Here is a 21,022-nt window from a genome sequence, read left to right as displayed (position 1 = left end):
GTGGGTGCAGCGAGTTTCAAGGTCCTGTGGTTGACTGCTATCTGCCCTCTGGACCACGCAGCCGGCCGCTCCACTCACACAGCAGCTGGTAGGTGAAGCCCCAAGGGCCTCTTCCCTGGGCCGGGCCTGACGTCACCCAGCAGAGCTTCCAGCAGCTTCCCCTCCCCATCTGGGCCACCCAAGTTCTAAAACGAGGATGATGGACCCCATCACTTCATAGAGTTGTTGTGAGGTTAACCGAGATAATTACGTAAAATGCTGAGGTTGGTGTCTAGAATAAGAGCTTGATGATGAGTGATGATCCCCATTGTCACCATCACCACCACCATCACCATCACCAACATGATCACCACCACTACCACCTTCACCATCACCACCACCAACATGATCACCACCACCACCACCATCACCACCACCAACATGATCACCACCACCACCACCTTCACCACTGATCACCATCACTACCATGATCACCATCACCACCACCAACATGATCACCATCATCACCACCACCATCACCACCATCACCACCACCACCACCTTCACCACCACCACCACCACCACCATCACCACCACCAACATGATCAACATCACCACCATCACCACCACCAACATGATCACCATCACCACCACCACCACCACCACCACCACCTTCACCACTGATCACCATCACTACCATGATCACCATCACCACCACCATCACCACCACCATCACCACCACCATCACCACCACCAACATGATCACCATCACCACCATCACCACCATCACCACCATCACCACCACCAACAGGATCACCACCACCACCATCATCACCATGATCACCATCACCACCACCATCATCACCACCACCTTCACCACTGATCACCATCACTACCATCACCACCATCACCACCACCACCACCACCTTCACCACTGATCACTATCACTACTATGATCACCACGACCACCATCACCACCACCATCACCGCCATGATCACCATCACCACCATCATCATCATCACCATCACCATGACCACCATCACCACCACCATCACCGCCATGATCACCACCACCACCACCATCATCATCATCACCATCACTACCATCACCACCATCACCACCACCACCACCACCACCACCTTCACCACTGATCACCATCACCGCCATGATCACCATCACCACCATGATCACCGAGGTCATCACCACCACTGTCCCCTCCCGCTCCTCCTGGGATGGCTGTGGCCGGGAGCTGGGGTCAGTGGTGGAGAACATAGCGACGGCTCTGGCTTCCCCTAAAATTGCTTGCACTGGGAGAGAAAATGCCTCTGCCACCAGCTTTCTCTTCCTTCCTTTCTCCTGACTTCTTAGAACTCAGCAGCCGCCATCACTGACTCTAGCCACTGGAGCACAGTTTCACCCGCAGGTGTCCCATGGAACATCATTTTAAGAGGTGCTAATTGCGGGTGAGGGCAGCAAGGAAGGACGCGTATTTGGGAACGCCACCTTCTTGGAGATGCGCAGGGCATGTTCACGGAGGAGCGTCTGCAGAGACCAGTTTATGCTGCTCAAAGCTTGTGACTCTATGAAGTCCGAAGAGAAAAAAGGCAGGTCTGAGCCTTGCTGGCTAAAACTGGTCTTTCTCAGCCTTTCTGGAATTGCTGGCCTGACAGTTTAACTTTACCACTACAGTTAGTGACAGTGACGTATGGCTAGATTCATAGTCATGGCATCAGTGACTGAAATTGCTTGGAGTGGGAAGGGATAGTGCACAGCTAGGTTGGCCCCAGCCCCCCACTGCCACCAGGAGAGAGACGAGGGCCCCTGTTGTGGTCCCAGCCTGGAGGAACAAGACTGCTCCACACGGCGTCACCTGTCCTCAGGTGAGCTCAACAGTCAGGTATGGTTAAGAGAACAGGAACCGTGACTGGGAGCTGCTGGGCTGTGGGGAGCACCCCAGTCCTTTGTCCCTCTGCCCTGGCCTTTGACACTCCCCTCCCTTTGTGCTACAATGAGGGCAGGCACTTATATAAAATAAATCTTATTTTTGCTTTTGCCTATTTTTTTTCCCCTCAAGAACTTTCCACCACCTTTGGGATGACTTTGAAGGCATCCCGCTGGGGCCGCCGAGGCATCAGAGTGGAAGATCACTGCCGTCTCCTTACTCGTCACTGTGAGCATGTCAGATTCATGTGACCTCCTCGAGAGCAATTTTGCAATCTGAAACGTTGGGGTTCCTCAGGGTTGGCCCTGGGACGTCAGTTCCTGCTAAGCAGCACCTCCCACACCTGCGGCTTTATCCACCCACCCGTGCCCCACTCCTGCCCCATCCCTCCCCTGGACGTTTATCACCCTAGTGTGGCACATGCTCTTCTGCGTCTGGGCATAACCCCTGATGTCTACCTCCAGTGAGGCATCTTGTGGCAGCGGACTCCTGGGCACGTCCTCGGATGCCTCACGCCACCTCGTGCTCATTGCTCCCGAGCCCTGGGCCCCTCAGCACCCCTAACTCTGGATCTTAGTGAGACAACCACATCTGTCCTTTCCTAAGTGCCAGAAACCTAGAAGCCACACAGACCTCTTTTTCTGTCACTTCCCCCTCCAGTCCCACCCTGTCCTGCCACGGAGGCCTCCTGATGGACCTCCTGAGGCCCCTGCGTCTTCTCCTTCTCCACATCCGCCCTGCCCACTGCAGCCACCGTCATCTTCGGCAGCCCCCGTCTGGGCTCCCGCTGCTCCGGACTGGCCTCCCTCCACTTGTGACCAAGATGATGCTCTCAACATGCAAAACTGTCCCACGGGTTTCTCGAAAACTCTCATCCTGCCCGCACAGCCCGTGCCCACCTTGCTCACCAGCCCCCGACCTTGGCTTCTTCACCCCCAGCACCATGCTGTCCGCCCACCCACAACGCTCTCCCTGCCCTCGACGGCACCGGGTCCTGCGCATCCTGCAGACGCCCCGCCCTCCTGGACCAGCTCAAGCCCTGCCCTTCTTCACAGCAATTGCAACCATTCACATTGTGTTTATTGGAGAGATTTGTCCACGGATGCCCATGCCCTCCCTCCCCCGGAGACTGAAAGCTGTAGGAGGACAAGGACAGCCCCTGTTCCCCGCAATATTTTACCATCTATCATTTCAAACATTAAGTTGGAGGAGTTTTTCCATGAACAATCATGACCGTGACCAGCTCCTGCCCCACCACCGTGCCTCTGCCGTGCTCAGGGCCTGGTTATGGTAAACAGGTAATGGACCTGTGGAGGGAAAGAGGTCCCTGCCCTTCCACCCCAGGAGGAGGGAGGGAAGATGAAGAGTCTGTGGAACAGCGTTCACCTGGGAACCATCGAGGAGCAGGAAGACTGGAAGCGACTTCCATGCTCCCACAGGGGACCGGCTGAATAAGAGTTGGCACTTCCCACTCAGGGGATTCCTTGCCACCACCAACTGTCACCGGGGAGAGGTCTGTGTGCGTCCACCCAACAGGGGTTTCCTTAACAATGCAACATTAGTAACAAGACTCAAGCAACATTTGGTGTCATAGGAAACTATTTTTCGTAGAATTAAAAGAATAATTGTGTAATGCCTGTTCTGTGCAGGTACCTAGTCTAAGCCCTTTACAGAGATCAGTTCGTTTCAGTCCTCACAATGACCCCAAGAGGTGGCGGCTCCCTACTATCCCCATTTTGCAGGTGAGGAAACTGGAGCGTGGAGAGGTTATGTAACTTTCCTGGAGTCACACAGCTACTACCAGGAGACACTGCTGTGCAAGTTACAAAATATCACAGGAGTTCCTACTGGGAGACAGGAGTCGGCATAACTTGGAATCCTCCCAGTTTCCTTTTGCCTCTGTCACATTTCATTTCTGTGACAATCATGTCTCACTTGTGTATTTTTTTTTTTTTAAGAAAAATCACTTCCTAAGCCAACTAAGTCTGGAGAAGGGAATATTCGGCCACATGCCTGCGAAGCCATCTCAACAGATGCCCCATCACGGCAGGATTCATCACGACATTTTCAGAATCCCGCAACTAAGGTGAGAAGAAGAAGAAAAACAAAATCCCAGGAACCTTTTTCGGAGCTGGGTAGCTGGATGCCGAGGTCCTTCAGCAGCTGCTCCGTCTCCTCCAGCCAGGACAGTGAGTGGCTCAAGATGTCCAGGGTCACCTTCTGGAGGCCCAGGACAGGTGGATTCATCTGAAGGTGCTGGAGAAGGTCCACCTCCCTTTTCAGGTCGCCGCTGCAGCAAGACATTTTCAAGCAAGCCTGAAAACAGACGAGAAGGTGTGGAGCTCAGACCCTGTGGCAGGGAACAGCACCTGGACCTTGCCCCAAGGGAGCCAGGGTGCCCTGACCATCCTGAGTGGCCCCAGTTTTATTCAACGTCATTTCTTTTCTTTTTTTTTGCAAATTATATATTTTTTGCACCCTTTTGAGAGTCTAGGGAACAACCTTTTAGGTACTTGTGATTCCAAAGCCAAATTGCCTTAGACAATTTGGCTGAAAATAGAACCCCATTTGGCTTCTCCTATTTATCACGGTTCCTGCAGACATCAACACACAAGCTGGTCAGAAAGTGTGGCTTCCTGGTTTTTGAAGGAGTGCTGACAAGCAAGCATTCGCACCAACTCCACAAATAGCAGCTGCTGATTCGAAGAGAAGGCACAAGCAGCTGCCTGAGATAAGCTCGGTGGGGCCCTGGGGGCCTGGGCCTCTGTTCCCCGCTCCTCTGGGATCACAGGTGACCAGAGGAAGTAGCTTTCGCTGCCTTTCGCTGCCGGGCCAAACAAGTAAGTGCGAATAATGGGCAGAAACCTCTTTGGCTTCTTTGGAAATAACATGGGATTTCCCTCCTCTGCCCCAGGGCCTTCCTGAAGTCAGTACAGTTGTCCCTTGTCCCTTGGTATCATGGAGGATTGGTTCGAGTTCCCCATTTCCACCTCCACCCCCCGTAGATCCCCCAATCTGAGGATGGTCAAGCCCCTTACATAAAGTGTGTAGTATTTGCATACAACTTCTGTGTATTCCTTAAGTCATTGCTAGATGGCTCGGCATACCTCGTATAATGTAAATGCCGTGTACACAGTTGCTAGCCTTTGTCGTTTAGGGTATACTGACAGTGCTCAGCTCAGAGGCACTTCCCCCTGAATATTCTAGCTCTGTGGTTGGATGAACCCTGGAAGATGCTCGTGTTTTCTTCACCTGGAGGCATTTTTTGATGTCCCTGGTTTTCTGTTCTCCAAGAGGAGAAGAGGTGGGTACAGGGCATTGCTGTCCCCCCCTGTTCCAGAAAGCTGGACAGTTTCCCAAAAATGACACATACCAATTAGGCAAAGGGGGCCACGTGGAAAGCATGAGGGGCACCTGGCAGCTGTCCAGCGACGCCTTCAGCTTCTCCACGCTCTTCGCCAGCTCCTCCTGCTTGGAGTTGTTCAGCTGGGTCTCCTTCTGCAGGGTCCACTTTTTCTGCTGGAAGTTCATGTTGTCCTCGGTGACCTGAGTGATCTTCTCTATCAGCTGGTGAGAAAAGGAAAGATGTTGAATGCAGAGTGTCCTCAGGAGAGGGGACCAGAGGATGGCAGCTGGAGACCCCCAGCTCAGCGGGTGGGTCTTAGGGAGAGCACCCATTCTGTCCCTGGGGCTCCGGAGCAGAGGTCATTCCTAGGAGCCAAAGGCCTGCACCGTGGCTGCGAGTGTCCCAGATGCTTCTGCATTTGTCGCAGTGCCTCGGAACACGGAGCCTGAGGCTGTGGGAGCCAGCGGGTCGGGCTCTCCTGGGCCCCACAGGCGCGGCCCACGGTGTGTTTTCTTACCTGTGCAGTGACCCAGAGGACAGGAAAGGGTCCTGGAAGACGAGCAGGGCAGCCCACCCCCGGACCCCCTCCTCTGGGAGGAAGAAGCCAGGGCACGTAGACTAAGGGGAGGCCGCCCCTCTGTGTGTGTGTGGCTGAACTTGATTCTCATAAGAGCATTTCAGAGGAGTTTAACTGGCTTTTACTTTAAAAGCCAGGAAATCCCATAAAATCAAAACAAATCTTGATGGTGTAGCGACAGTGTGAAAAATATGTGCCACCAACAAAAACGGAAACATATGCTCCCAGGGCCTGGCGTCCCCATCCCCGAAGAGAGAGCGAAGGAGCCCCTGGCGACGGGCCACACTGACCTGCTGGTCGGTGATGGTCTTGTCCTGGCTTGGCTTCGCCCGCCCGTAGGTGGCCTTGATGATCTGGCTTCTGAACTGCTCCAGCTGGGGCACAAAGGGGGCGACAGGTCAGTGGGGCCTTAGGGGTGGAGGCAGGGCGGGGGTCCAGGGACACAGTCACTTGGGCGGGCCCGCACGCCTAGGGGGTCGTTCCGTGGTTTGGGACAGCGCACCAGAAGCGGCTGTCTGTACCCACAGAAGGAAGGAGAACAGCAGGTGTTAATTACTTTCTGGGCCTGCCTGCCCGACCCAAGCCAGGCACGTGGTCTGCGTGCACATGTGTCTCAAGCCCTAAAAGCGCCACTTGCTGCCAATTTATCCAATGGGAAGTCTGGGGCCGGGAGCGCTCTTCTGTAATTGCTAAGCTGGCACCAGACTGTGAAATAAATATTGAGACTGTCAGCCCAAGTAAATTGTGCAATCAGCAAGGGCACCCGGGGAGAGGGGAGGCGCTCCCTTCTGCCATTTTGTGCTAACGCCATCGGCGCCCCGAGACTCTGTCTGTGGTGTTGATTGCTGAGTCCCTTGAGCCTGGTCCCCTGGCGTGGAGTGGGGACTCGGCAGGCGTTCGCTGGGCACTGGGACCCTGTCAAGGCCCGAGTCCTTGCTTCAGGCCCAGCCGCGGGTGCCCAGGGCCTCCTGCGAGCTGGTGTCTGCAGGCTGAGGGGGCTGGTGCCTCTGCCGACGCTCACAGCACCCAAGCCCCGGGCGCCCCGGAGGCCAGCAGGAGGCCGAGGCAGAGAAGCCGTGCGTCCTCTGGGAACTGACCTACATGGCAGCTCTTGGTCTGCTGTCCCCTGGAAAAATGTGGTCATTAAAGACTCTAATGAGAGCCCTGGGGGGGGGCCCAGAGGCCACAGAATCAACTGAAAGGTCAACAGTCCCCAGGCCCAGGAGATGACAGCAGAGATCCCGGAAGCCAAGGAGTGAGACGGTCAAGGTCCCACGGACGCCCCAGGTCCTCCTGCCAGAAGCAGACCAGGGGACCTGAGGCACTCCAAGCTGTCCTCTGGTTATATGACCAAGGGACGGTCCCCGCTCACCCAGGGAGCTGGTTATCAGGAGAAGCCCTGTGAGCCATGGTCCCTCGTGCCATTGGTGGGTGGGCTGCCTACAGGAAGGACTGCCCAGGGCAGGGAGCAGAAGCTGCTCCTCCGTGGGCTTGGCCCTGAGGTCAGTGGGCTGCGGTGGGTAGACTGCAGACAGGGGCCAGGCCTCAGAGGTGAGAGCTGGAAGGCCCTGGGCTCACCCTTAGATCTCTGAGTCTGAGCTGGTGTTGGATGACCTCTGCCCAGAGCCATGATGAGACGTCGACGCTTGGCCAAGAGGCCTAGTCAGGCCCTGACGTCCGGCGTGCGTGGGGAGTGGGGGGGCAGGGAAAGTGAGGGGTTGCCCAGGGGCGCAGGCTGCCAGCCTTCAGGAGGGCCCAGGGCGGCCGAGGTGGGTGCGTGTGGAAGGGCTCTAGTATTTGCCCAGCGGTCAGCATCTCGGCCTGGTGTGTCCCTCTGAATGTCAGAGTGTGGGACCAAGCCCTGGGCACACTGCTGGGTGGAGACTGGATGTGGCCGTGGCAGGGCTGTGGGCGCTGGGGTGGGTGTGGAGGACCCTGGGGGACTGTGCTTCTCACCCTTTCCAGGCAGGTCACAGGCCTCTGGGAGTGTGACCAAGGACTGGAGGGCCCTCCGTCCCAGAAACAGAAAAACAGGCACGTATTGGGGTGTGGATGTGAGCGTCACCCCTGGACACGTGAGGTGGGGCCTTGGGGCAGTGACTGGGCCAGGAGGTCTCACCTCCTCAGTGGGTCGGCCGGTGGGTGGCGCAGACTCAGGAGGAGGGACGTCTGTGGAGGAAGTGGGCCCCTGGGGTGTGCCCTAGGAGGGTGTATCTTCCCCCCTTCCTCCCTCTCTGCTTCCCGGCTGCCGCGGCTGACAGATTTCCTCCTTCACATCCTTCCGCCATGATGGCCGGCCTCACCTCAGGCCCAAAGCAGTGGAACTGGCCAACCATGAACTGAATCCTCTGAAACCATGAGCCCAATAAGTCTTTCTCCTTCTACGTCCTTTTGGCAGCACTTTGGTCACAATATTGGAAGACTAGCGCCACACACAGAATGTTCTGGGGGTTCCCTGGAACGCTTGACCTCGGGAGGGACCTCTGTTGAGAAGTGCGGAGGTCTCTGCCCCGGGTGGGTCAGATTCCGGGGGTCATGCCCTCTGGTCCCGGGTTCCAGTGTGCCCTCCCTGAGCCTTTGCTGAAGTCTCCTCTGGTGGTCTGGCCCTCCCGGCCATCCTGGGCCTGAGCATTGGAGAAATGGTGCCTCCCACCCAGCTGCGTCAGGCCTGCTCACCACCCTGTCCAGCACTGTCTCCATCTTGCATGGACTTTGGACGCTTGGGGTTTACTTTATTCAGAGAAGTGGCGTCTCCTTATGGACACTGAGAAACCTGCTGGGGACTGGTCCGGACTCGGGGTGAATGTCCTAGAGATACCCTGGGGCCAAGGGGCCTGGGCAGGTGTGGAGCCAGGACTGGCTGCTTGGCCTGAGTCTGGGGTCACTGCTAGAGAGGGGTCTTCCTTCAGGAGAGAGCTCTCCAGCAACAGCCACCCAGAGGAGCGGCCACAGAGGCCACTGGTCCCGAGGCCCACAGGAATCAGGCCACGCCATCTCCGCTCGCCCCTCCTGACCCTGGGTGCAGAGGACTGCTGGGAAGCGGGCCAGAGATGGGGGCGGTGGGGCACGCCTACCTGACCCACGGCCCTTTCCAAATTGACCTTAATCAGGCTCTCTCTGTTCCCCATTTCTTGCAGCTGAAGCAATTTCTTTCTGGAGTCCTCCTGAAGTTTCTCTTCCACCTGAAAGATGAGGAAAGCCTGTGTCTGGGGCTCACGTGGCTCTAATGCACCCGGGGAGACTGCGCTAGGAGGTCTAATGGCCTGGGTCCCTCAGGGGCAGAGGGACAGCTGCGGCCCATGCAGGGGTCACCAGTGAGCACTCTCCCCTGGGACAAGGAGCAGGCTCTGTGCCTTGGGCTTCACTGTTTGTCCTACCCCAGACTCCGATCCATCATGGTCCCTGTGACCTCAGGAAAGCCACACCGCTGGTCCATGACTTAAGTGTCCCCACCTGTCCGAAGGGGACGGTGGTACAGAGCGCCTTGCGGGGTTACCGCTGGTTAAGGATCGTTAGAAAGCTCTGGCCCTTCGTAAGGGCTCGGCAAGTGTGTCAGGAGTGGTGTGCCTTGTAAGAGGGGGCTGGGGACATACCATGTGGCATCACGCTAACATCCTCAGTAACGGGCCCACGGGGGATTGGCCAATGCTACTGTTGGGTTTACTTGTAAGTATTTGCCGTGAACTTTTAGCACGTTCGCCCGTGGAGACGCTCTGGGGGGCTGGCTGAGCCCTGGCTGGTGGAGAATCGCAGCCCGCAGAGGAGGCACTTGGCTCTCGGCTCCCTTGAGCTGGAGGGGAGCCTGGGCGTGTTCGATGCTGCCCTCTGCTGGCCGTCAGGGGACCCTGCAGCCTCTCTGTTCAGTTTTGAATAGTGTCTGCTTTTTTGAGCACCCGCGGTGGCACAGGGCCCTGGCACTACTCAGAGAGGAGGCAAATGCTAAGTGAAAGGATTTGTGCTGAAGCAACTTTGCAAACCATCCATCAGGAAGCTGGAGGCGGGGACGGAGGCACCTGCCTGAGGGCGGGGGCCAGGGACGCCGTCCTGACTTCTGTGCCAGAGGCATCGAGGCCATGCCCGGCCTTGGAGGTGCTGTGGGCCCCTCATCTTAGCCCCAAACCCAGGGCCGTCCTCAGCTGCCACCCTGCTCCAGCTCTACCTCCCAGTGTCCCCAAGCCTGTCTGTACTGTCCCCCATGTCACTAACAGAGCCACAGAACATCAGTGCATTCGGTCAGCAGAGATTTACTGTGTTCCTGTCCTTTACCCGGCCTCAGGCCAGGCACTGAGAACCTCCCTCCTGCAAGAAGTGGCTTCCCAGCCTCTGCATTTCCTTCCAGCATGTTCTTTTTTTTTTTAGAATTTTTAAAAATATATATATATATATATTTCGGCGGACACAACATCTTTGTTGGTATGTGGTGCTGAGGATCTAACCTGGGCCGCACGCATGCCAGGCGAGCGCGCTACCGCCTGAGCCACATCCCCAACCCTCCAGCATGTTCTTCACTGTGCTGTGAGGGCCCACCAGGCTGGGAGCAGCCCTGTCTGGGAGGACTGTCTTCTAGGTGCAGGTGGCTGGGTCTGTGCCATCTGACTGTCTGGCCACTGATCATGTGACATGTGTTTGGGGCATACTGGGGTTTAAATACCCTTCTTGATCAGAGGAGGTATTGCATTTAGAATTTTATTTAAAAATAGATGCAATTTTATTTACAAATAGGACTATGGAGGAATTGAATTATAAACTTCATTTAATTTCAGTCTCAATAGTTTACCACAGAAACTGGAGTCAGGCGGACCTGGCTCCTGGTCCTGCTCTGCCCCTGACTGACTGCGTGGCTTTGGGCCACTTCCCTGTGGGTCATCTCATCCCTCGCTCCCTCATTCATACGACAGACAGATACTTCCTAGGTCACAGAGCTGGTGTGAGGATGAGAAGAGAGAAGTGTTCGGCATGGTGCCGAGGACATGGGACATCGGAGCTGTCATTTCCACCGTTATAATTAATCACAAATGTGATCACGTCAATCCTCGTTCAAAGGCCTTCAGAGGCTTTCCACTCCAGATGCCCAGCTCCAGAATGAGATTCTGGAGGCCAAAGACTCAAGAAACCCAGAGAATTCCAAATAAGGCAAATAAAACATGAATCCACACCTAGAAAAACTACACAAAACCGCTGTAAGTCGAAGGAAAAGAAATCTTAAAAACATCCCAAGGTTACACAAAGGCATGAGTTTTAGGTTTATGAAAGCTCACTTCTATATAGGGACAATGGGAGCCAGGAGACAGGAGAATGATGCGCCTGAAGAGAGCAACTGCCAACACAGACTCAAATCTCAGTCAAAATATCTTCCAAGGTTGGAGGGTAAAATAGATGTTTTCTCTTTCTGTCTCTCTCTCTCTCTCTCTCTCTCTCTCTCTCTCTCTCTCTCACACACACACACACACACACACACACACACACATAAACACACACACACACACACAAACACACGCACATGCACTTGCAGATGCCTAAGAGAATTTGTCACCAGCAGAGCAGTACTGAAGGGAAACACTACAGGACACTCTTTAAGCAGAAGAAAAACTGTCCCACATGAGCCATCTGACATGTAGAGAAGGCACAGCTAATGCACAGATTTGAACATGGACTCTACAAAAACACTGACAATGTCTTTGGGGGTTTCAAATGTAGAGGGAAGTATAGAAAATGTTGACAGTGGATATGAATCTGCATGGTGTCACTGTCTAAGGCCACTATGTCATCAAGGAGGCAGATGCGTCAGGGAATACTGGGTTTGGCAAGTTGAAAGTGAACGCTGCGATTCTTAGAATAACCTCTAAAGAACAGTAAAGGAAGAAAACACTCAGTAAGTATCCAGATTTTGCTGGGGTATCTTACTGTTACTAAAAGAAGAGGGGAGGGATGAAAAATTTCTAAGTTCATGTAGGGGAAAAAATGAAATAATAAAACCCTATCAGCTCACAGGAGGCAAGAGTGGAGAGAAAAACATCAGAGTGTAAGTGGTACAACTGGCACTGAGCAAGACAATAAATTTAAATGCAATATACCACGCAATTACATTATATATAAATGCACTCACAGACGAAGATTGCCAAACTGGGTTTTGTAAAAAAAAAAAAAAAACGATATGCTTTTAACAAGAGATATATCTAAATTTTAAGAATGATCGATTGAAAAAGTGAAAAGAAATATATATGAAACCCTAACAAAAAGAAATCCAGTGTAGCTGATGGAGCTATATTAATGACATAGTGAACTTTAATGGAAAAACACTACTAGAGAGAGATAGAGTCATCTCATGATGATCAAAAGGTTCATCAAACAGAAAGTATTAAAATGACAAATCCATATGCACCTAGTAATACAGACTCAAAATATAGAAAGCAAAAATTGACAGCATTAAAAAAAGAAATAGACAAATCCACACTAATGATGTGATTTAAAATTATGCCACTCTCTCAATGACTAACAGACCTCTAGACAACAAAATCAATAAGAGAATTTCAGTTTTGAACATCATTGGTAACCTTGATTTAATAAACATATAGAATATAGAATACTGTACCCAATGAATGCAGAATGCACGTTTTTTCAAGGACATATGTACAACCAATATTGACCACATGAAGGTTATAAAGCAAGTCTTAATATGGAAAGTTTGAACTCACAGAGGATATTCTCTGACCATCATAATTAAGCTAGAAATCAAGAGCAAAAAGGTAACCATAAAAAAATCTTCATATGCTTAGAAATTAGGAAACAACCTCAAGATAACACAAGTCAAAGAAGATATCACAATGGGAATTGGAAAAGACTTTGATTTGAATAATAATAAAAAAATGTTATATACTAAAACTTGTGGAATGCAGTCAAAGCCTTGCTTTGAGGAAAATTCATAGCTCAGAGAAAAGCCAGTGGTTTAATAGCTTTTCATATGTTTCTAATTTCTAAAATTCTTTTTGAAATTATTTTTGTCTGGATTTCTTCTTTTCTGGCTAAGTTCTACAAATATGATTTTATTCAGCAAAAAGTTTTTCTGATTCCTATCAAATTCTTACCAAGCATAGCTTTGCCCTTGTATATTTTATTCTATGGCCCTCATTTCTACCAAGTCTATATTTTCCCAAGATTATACTTTGCATATCTAAACTTTTTTGATAATATTTTGTTCTTTTCTCAATATTTAGTGAATATCAAACTTTACTCTGTGTTTTTCACTGTTGGTTTTATTCTGTGTTGTTTCTATTTACATGTACTCAACTTTGCAAGTTTCAGGATCATTGAGATGAGATTTTCAGACTGCTTCCTGTCTAGTATGTATTCTAGCTTGTGAAATTTTAATGTTTTAGCATTAAAACTTTATGCACCTAGTAATACAGACTCAAAATATAGAAAGCAAAAATTGACAGCATTAAAAAAAGAAATAGACAAATCCACGATAATGATGTGATTTAAAAATATGCCACTCTCTCAAAGACTAACAGTTATATTAAGTAAAAACTGGAGAAAACACTGGGGTATTTGTTTTCATCTCTCAGATCATCCTTGAGCAAAATCCTCTCAGAATTTTCCTGTCATTTGGTTTTGTTCTTAAAATGTTCTTGGTTTTCTCAGTGACAACTGTCCTCTCATCAAATAAAGTAGATGATTCAGGTGGAGAGTTATTTCCAGTTTAGATTTTTTAAAAAACATGTGTGATCCATAAGCCTGTTTTAACCCTGTCCAAGGTGGTGGCTCCCCATTGTGATCGCCAGGTCTAAAACAGTGGAGAGCTCCCTGTCATGGTGGAAATGTCCTCCACCCGTGCAGTCTAGGACAGTGGCACCAGCCAGGGGAGCTGTCGATGTGGGTGGTGAAGCTGGGAAACTGAATCGTTTGATTTACTTTTAGTTGACTTAAAATTCAAATGGCCCCGTGTGTCTGGGGTGCTCTGGGGCAGAGGGCACGAGTCTAGAGTGTGCCAGGAAGGTTTTCTCTGTGAGGAGCCACGTGAAATCCAGGAGGACCTAGAGGTGGGGGTAGTTTTGGAGGACAGGCTGGAGCAGTGGTCTCACAGGGAGTGTGGGAGTCAGAGCTGGGTTCGAGTCCTGCCATGTCTAGCTCCTGGGTGAACCCGGAGCTTCTCTACCTCTGTGTGTCTCATCTGGAAAGAGAGGCCAATACCAGCGTCCACCATGCGGGGTCGCTGTGAGGAGCACCTGGCCTGAGTGCTGCCACCGTCCTCAGCCACCTACCTTGCTCTTTTCCCGCAGAGTCTTATAGATCATGCTCTGCTCCGAACAGTTCTTCCTCAGCTCCTCTCTCAGCATCTTCATTTCTTTCTCCATGTCTTGGATTTGCTGAAAGAGTTCCAACCACAGAGGGGTCAGCTCACCCTCTGGCTGAAGGTCCGAGCCCGGGGACCCTTTCCCTGGGCCCACCGAGGGGCCAAGGCTGCTGGGTTAGCTTGCTTCATCCCGTCTCTGGGTCAAAGTACCGCGTCTGCAGGCAAAGTGGGCTTTATTTTCAGTGAATATATTAAAAGAGATGCATGATGGTGCTGGGCTTGCGGCTCCGCGGCAGGGCGCTCGCCTAGCACCTCCGAGGCCCTGGGTTTGATCCTCAGCATCATAAAAAATTAAAAAATAAAATAAAGGAATCGTGTCCAACTACAACTAAAAATAAATGTTAAAACAAAGAGAAGATGCGTGAAGGAAAATAGTTTGTTTCTCTTGGCAGTTGGCAGAGATGTGGAGGGGGACAATAGAGACACCTGCCGACTCACTAGAATCCCGTCCCTGGGGCAGGGGTTCTAAATGTCTCCCTCGGTCCATTGTCGTTCTACACAATGGCGGGGCTCATCCTGACAAGTGCCTGGAATATAAATGGGGTCTGTTTTTGAGGTTGGTCCAAATAAAGGCCAACTGGAGGAACAGAACAATGGAAAATTTCTTTCCTTCTTTCTTTCTCTGTTTGAGGCAGAGCCGTGTCCCTGGCATGGAGAGGGGCAAGTGTCCTGTGTTCAGGTGCTGTGCTCGCCAGCAAGTGGGCTGGGGAGGCACCAGGGGGTGTGGGAGGTGCAGGGAACAGACATTTTAATAATGTTCTTTTTTACAGGTGCCTTCTATATAAGGCAAAGTGTGACTTTTTGTTTTTATGAATTGGTATAAAATTGATGTATTTAATCAAAATACCTAAGGAAGGAGTCTGTGGCCCCAACACTGCGGTGAAGTCAGTGGCTGTCAGAGTGGGGATCGCAGGTTCAGGGCTGGGAACTGGAATGAACTTCCAGCGGCCGTGTGGGGCCACCTGGCTGGCCTCCTGTGCCGGCGCCTGCCCCCGCCCTCCCCAGGGCAAACCACGGGGAGGTAAAGCCAACTGCTCAGAGAATCCTGGGACAGTGTTTTCAGTGGTTTCCTTGCCCATCTCTTTGCTGGGCTGGAGCAGCTGACACATAGCCCTGGGCCCTGGGCTGTGATGGACCCAGGACTCCCCAGAACCCAAAGGTCCAAGTCTAGCCCTTCTGGGTGCACCCCCGGGTGAGGAAGCTCGACTCACGCTTTTGCAGTGTTTTAACTCTCTCTCTTGGGCTTCTCTGTGCTCCTTCTGGGAACTTTCCTTTTTTAGCTCTTCATTCAGTGCCGAGCACTGTGGAGAAAGGGGACAGCAGAGGAGGAGGCCAGTCATGGGTGCAGAGGCGCACGCCTGACCTCCGACGGCTCTGGAGGCTGAAGCAGGAGGATCACAAGTTTGAGGCCAGCCTCAGCCATTAGCAAGGCCCTGAGCAACTTATAGAGACCCTGACTTAAAATAAAAAAGGGCTGGGGATGTGGCTCCGTGGTTAAGCACCCCTGGGTTCAATCCCCAGAAAAGAAGAAAGAGGCCAGTTCTGGCCACGTGGGGTGCTTGCGGCTCCCAGGGCCCTTGTCTGCCCTGAAAGCCTGCGTTTCCTGCTATTCTAATCCAGTGCCTGAGGAAGAGTGGCTAAGCTCTTTTTAAAAAGCCAGAAATCCAAATCACAAGAAAAATCCAGCTTTGGGAAGCTGGGTTCAGAAATGCACGTGGATGCCCTGAGGGGCCACCGCTGGGCTGGACGCTCTTAGCTGTGGCTTAGATGCGTCTCAGCGCTTGGTGGGGGCAGCATTTGGAAGCAGGCTGTGGAGCAGAAGGGAGCAGCGCCTTCTTTCTGACCCGGCCATTCTGCGTGAGGAGGGCACCGCAGGCGGGGCCTGGACCAATCAGTCAAACTGAAGGTGAAGGACGTCCTGCGCCATGTTCTCCGCATCAGTGGTGGAAGGAAGGAGGGAGGGAGGGAGGAAAGGAGGGAGGGAGGGAGGGAGGAAAGGAGGGAGGGAGGGAGGGTGCTCGTCCACAGAGTGTGCTCCCTGGAGAACCTTCCGGAGCTCTTAAGACCAGTGACAAAACGTGGAAAAACGGGAGGTGTTTCAAGTTCACAGACACATGCATGATGTGAATTCACTATAAAATTCAGGTAACTTAGAAACAAGACGGAGAGAAGATACACTAAAATATTAACATATCTTTTTACTATTATCTACTCCTTTTTTTCTAAAATGAACACACATGACACATGCAATTTTTTAAAAAAGACAAGCATCAAGATCCTAATGTCTTTTGTCACGAGGAGCCCGGTGCTAAGGGCAGGCTTGGGCTAGAGAGCTCTGAAAGGGGAGATAGGGACAAAGGCCACCCAGATGCCCTCAGGAGGCAGAAGAGCCCCGGGGGTCTGCCTCCCTGCGCCCTTCACCCTGATCCATCCCCCCAGTCCATCTGCTCGGGAAGAAGGGCTGCAGAGGGCTGGCGGGCCAGGCTCACAGCCTTGCTTCTCAGCTGCGTTTTGTCTCCCCCATTTCCCCAGGAGGCAGCGGAGGCTTCGCCAGTTCTAATAAAGCAATCCCGGGTCGGAGCCTGGCCTGCTGCCAAGCCCCTGCTCTCCCGGTCCCCAGCTCCAAGCTGGCTGCTGGACATGGCACTGAACAGAACCGGGCAGGTCTGGTCCTGCCTTGGCGCCCACGCAGAGGGGGCCCATGGATCCTGCAGCCTGGGAATCTGCTGGCCACCCGAGGTGAGCGCTCCCAGGCTTCACTTTGGCTTTCCAAAGTCGACAAGAAACGCAGAGATCATACCCTGGACCCTCCAGCCAGGGCTGTGGGCAAAATCCAGAGTCAAAATCACCCTTGAATGTTCTGACCTTGCCCCCGGATGGCTTCACCTGGAGGAATCCTCACCTGCATGGACGCCAAGGTGGAGGCGAGGCCCATGGGTGCCCTCTGCACACTGCGGGGACGGGACGGGACGCTACTCTGCTTTGATCCTGCGCGTCAAATCCCAGATTTCCTCGCCATGGAACCACATGCTAATAGGTGCGCTCGTTTCAGGGTTAAGCCAACTAGTTTCTAAGGGGCGCTGGGGACGAGGCTGGATTAGAATTCCCGTCTGGCTCATGCTGAGCTACTTGCCCACGATTCTGTGGAAAGCTGCAGAGAACTCGGCCACCTCTTTTAGTCTTTGTTGGCGGAGACGATTTTATGTCTGGGCGCAGCCCGTGGCCACCTCCTCATGTCCTTGGGCGCTGACCCAACCCCCCATGCAGAGAGAAGGCGAAATTTAAAGCCAGGGCCCAGGTGAGAGCCAGCGTGTCCGGGACCCCGCCAGCGGCTCCGGCTGCCACTCACCCTGGAGTTCAGGGCTTCGAGCTGGTGCTCCTTCTCCTTGTTCTGACTCCTCAGCTGATTCACCTCCTCCTTCAGCTGTTGAACTTGCTCAGTCCTCACCAAGATGTCTTGCTGCAAAGATGTCACCATTCCTGTAGAAAAAGGTCAAACAAGCAGTAAGGACCGCGGCCACTGCCATCGCCGTTGGCCAAGCCGAGGACGACCCTGGCACTGGGCAGGAGTCGCCGCCAAGGACTCAGAAGCCGAAATGGGCTGAGATGGTGTCCACTGGGCATCACTGACGGTCTCGGGGGCAATCCGACAGCGTGGATGTCCCTGGGAGGCAGGAACCACGTGTGAGGGCCCTCGTGGGCATAGCCACACCCTGGGCCTGGGGTGCAGGGCCCAGGGGAGGGAGGGGCTGAGAGAGACCAGGAGACCCCCGGGGGTCAAAGGGTGCATCTTGGCGGCTGTGATGGGTGGGGGCACTCAGTCACTCTGGTCCGAAACCTGCCTCTAGCACCTCCTGGCCCAGGGGTCCTGACTGGGCTACCTTGACCCCCAGGCAGCTGTCTGTAGGTTTGTCAGGGTGGAATGAGATAATGGGGCTAAAGGACAGGGGAGTGGCCAGCAGTGCTGGTACCCAGTACCTGATGGTGGAGCGGCTGACAGTGCTTACCCGTGATCATTTGTAGCGGCAGCTTCCAAGGTGGCCAATGTTCCCTCCCTCCTAGGATTCACACCCTTGAGCTGCCCCTCCCAGCCCGAGTAAGGTGACATGGTGTGTAACCAATCTAGTGTCCTGTGAGTGGTGGGATGTGGCTTCTCGGGCTGTAAAAGGTGAGTGGCTTCCTCTTGCTGTCTCTTGGATCACTTGCTCTGCTGTGCCGACAGCCACGTGGATCATTCTGGAAGGGGACCTTTGGCTGAGGAGACAGCAGCTCCTGCCCACGTTGAGACCACAGCCTCGTGAGACCCCAAGCCGGAGCTGCATCACCCCATTCCTGAGCCACGAGCCTGGATGAGGCAACACGGGTTATCTTGCCCACTCTTTTCTGGACTAACTCAGAACCCACACACTATTATGTCTCCACATTGAAGGGAAACGGGAGAAGCCTCGTGAGTGCGCTGGTGTTGGGTCGTCCCGGATGGCTCTTTTCTTGGAAGGACATTTGTCCCAGCTGTTAGCAGAGATCATTCCAACAGGTCTCTGCGATGAGGAACGACGTGATCCAGAATTTCATTTTAAAAATGAGCTTTGTCGGGGGACCCAGGTAAGTGACTCAGAGACGGGCTGGTCCCTCAGGGCTCGCAGGCGGGACCGGGAGGCCTTTAGTCTGGACCTGATTTGGCCTCACGACGGAGACGGCCCCCTTTGAGTCTAGCTGACGCTCCGTGTATCCTGGACGTGGGGAAGGTGGACCGTTCTCAGGCCTCACAGCCACATGTCCGTCAGGGCCGACTCCTGGGGACTTCAGGGGACCCTCTGCAGATCCAGGGCTCTCTCTGGGTGGCCTCCTTCCTGGCACTCTGCCAGCAGACTCCAGCTGTGCCGGCTTCTCCGACTCCGTCACTTCAGCTCAGGAGGCCCTGGCTCTGCCTGGGCTCCTCTCCTGGCTGTGGTCTGTCCCCACTTGAGGAGCAGGCTGGGCTCACCTTGCTTGTCCCCGTCTCTGTAGGATCACTGTCATCTGCTTCATGGGGTCTGAGCTGTATTTTCTGATGTGGGATTTTTTAAAAATTGTTTCAGGAAGGAGAGTGAATCTAGTTCCTGTCACTCCATCCTCCATCGGCCCTCTTATCATGGAAGGTGAGATTTGTGGTCTGCTGTGCTGGCCTCCATCCGCCTGGGTCCCTGAGTGGCTACCATTAATGAAGCCCCTACTCCACCAGGATGGGCCCAAGGCAGAAGTGGGCGATGAGTCTGCCTATTGTAAGCCACTGAGACCTGGGGACTGTTGTTACTGCAGCACAGCCTAGCCTAGCTCTTCTTACCCCAGAGTGCGCCTTTGAAATCCCTGGAAGACTGACCCACATAGGACAGACAGACAGAGGCAGGGCCCAGGATGCACCCAGCAGGTGTCAGAGGACATTTCCCACGAGGGAGAGCCAGAGGCCTGGAGGAGGAACTGTGGAATGAGATGCAGGACAGGCCAGCCCGGGGCTCAGCCCTCAGGTCCACGGGAACAGGATTCATGTTTGGCTTGGGGTACAGCTAGGGATGTGTTTCCCGCTGTGTCCAGGGTCCTTTAAGGCCATTCCCTGCTTTCTCACCCATGGATGAGATCACAAAAAGTTGCACCTGGGTCCCAAAACAGAGCTGGGAGCCATGGGGGAGTGGTACCAGGCATGTCCTCTACTGAATACGCGTGGCCCGGGCCCAGCCACACCGCTGCAGACCCTGGGCCGTCCTGCTCCTGCCCTCTCTGCCCTCCAGCACCACGTCGCCTCCTTTGCAGCCTGGCTCTCCCTGGAGTGGGCTGGTTAAGGTCTCGCTCTCCCCCAAATGTCAGCCCCGCAAGTACAGCGATCACAGCCGACGCCCAGCGCCAGAGCAGCACTGGCCCCGCAGGCGCTCAGCACATGTGTGGAATGAGCGAGCGGGTGGCTCCACTAAGCCGTGCTGCGCCCAGCAGAGAGGGCCGGGGACCCCGGGACACCCTGGTCCTTCCTGCCTCTGCTGTCAGTGAGCACAATGTTTTCACTGTGCCCCAGGGCACAGGGCAGAAGGGTCCAGAGGCCCCGCCTTAAAGCCATGACCTCACCTCCTCCACTTTCTACTTTGCATTCACAAAACACAGGTTCGGGGGACAGTGGGACCGACGTGGTGTCCTGCGTTCTCCCTGCTGAGGCCAGGGCTCAGCGGGCCTTTGCCCGAGGGGTCACATTTGCTCAGACACTGACCGTGGGCTGCCAGAGCTGGCTGCTCCAGGAGCTGGCTGGCAAGAAGACCTCTCTGGGGACAAGCTGTGACTCTCAGCTGTGCAAGGGCTGGGGATGCCCCGCTGCCTGCAAGCTCCACCTGGGCGGAGGGGGGCAGCTCTGACGGCAACTCCCAGGGGGCTCACCTGCCGTGATGCTGTGGTCCCTCTTTAAGTTCTCGCCCTCGTTCTTCAGGGATGTGATCTCGGAGTTCCGCTCGGACAGCGTCTTGCACAGCATCTGGCTGTAGCCCTTCTGAAGGACTTCGATCTGCGGAGGAGGCGCACGCACGTCAGAGGGCGCAGCCCAGGTCCCAGACCCTGGGGTTTCCTCCCCGAAGCTGGACGGGATTCCCGTCGCTCGGGGGCAGGGTGTCGGGGAAGCCAGGCATTTTAGCTTTGATGCGTGGAAGGGAGAGGGAGGCTGGCTCCTGCAGTGACCGCCACGTCATACGTGGCCAACACACAGTCTTGTCTCGGTGCCCACAAAGGGCTCAGGCCCAGCTGCCACGGGGGAGGGAGCCTCCTGTACATGGGTGCCCGTGCCCTCTGGGCTCTCAGCACAGGCTGCATGG

The 21,022-nt window shown here is 53.8% G+C and overlaps 1 protein-coding gene across 1 annotated transcript in view; it reads right to left on the bottom strand.

Annotated features, from left to right (window-relative positions):
- The window catches only part of Fhad1 (forkhead associated phosphopeptide binding domain 1), a 111,562-nt gene that overhangs the window by 44,489 nt on the left and 46,051 nt on the right, over positions 1–21,022 (bottom strand). Inside the window, exons 6-13 of the mRNA XM_077791445.1 lie at positions 20,595–20,718; positions 17,548–17,678; positions 15,410–15,499; positions 14,107–14,211; positions 8,920–9,027; positions 6,136–6,219; positions 5,337–5,489; positions 4,043–4,238 (exon numbers count right to left, since the gene is read on the bottom strand). Of these exons, the coding sequence (XP_077647571.1) occupies positions 4,043–4,238; positions 5,337–5,489; positions 6,136–6,219; positions 8,920–9,027; positions 14,107–14,211; positions 15,410–15,499; positions 17,548–17,678; positions 20,595–20,718 (991 nt within the window). The remainder of the gene's footprint in view (positions 1–4,042; positions 4,239–5,336; positions 5,490–6,135; positions 6,220–8,919; positions 9,028–14,106; positions 14,212–15,409; positions 15,500–17,547; positions 17,679–20,594; positions 20,719–21,022) is intronic.

The sequence above is a fragment of the Urocitellus parryii genome, chromosome 11, assembly GCF_045843805.1.
Source record: "Urocitellus parryii isolate mUroPar1 chromosome 11, mUroPar1.hap1, whole genome shotgun sequence".
Taxonomy (NCBI): domain Eukaryota; kingdom Metazoa; phylum Chordata; class Mammalia; order Rodentia; family Sciuridae; genus Urocitellus; species Urocitellus parryii.
This window is presented reverse-complemented; position numbering and strand designations above follow the sequence as displayed.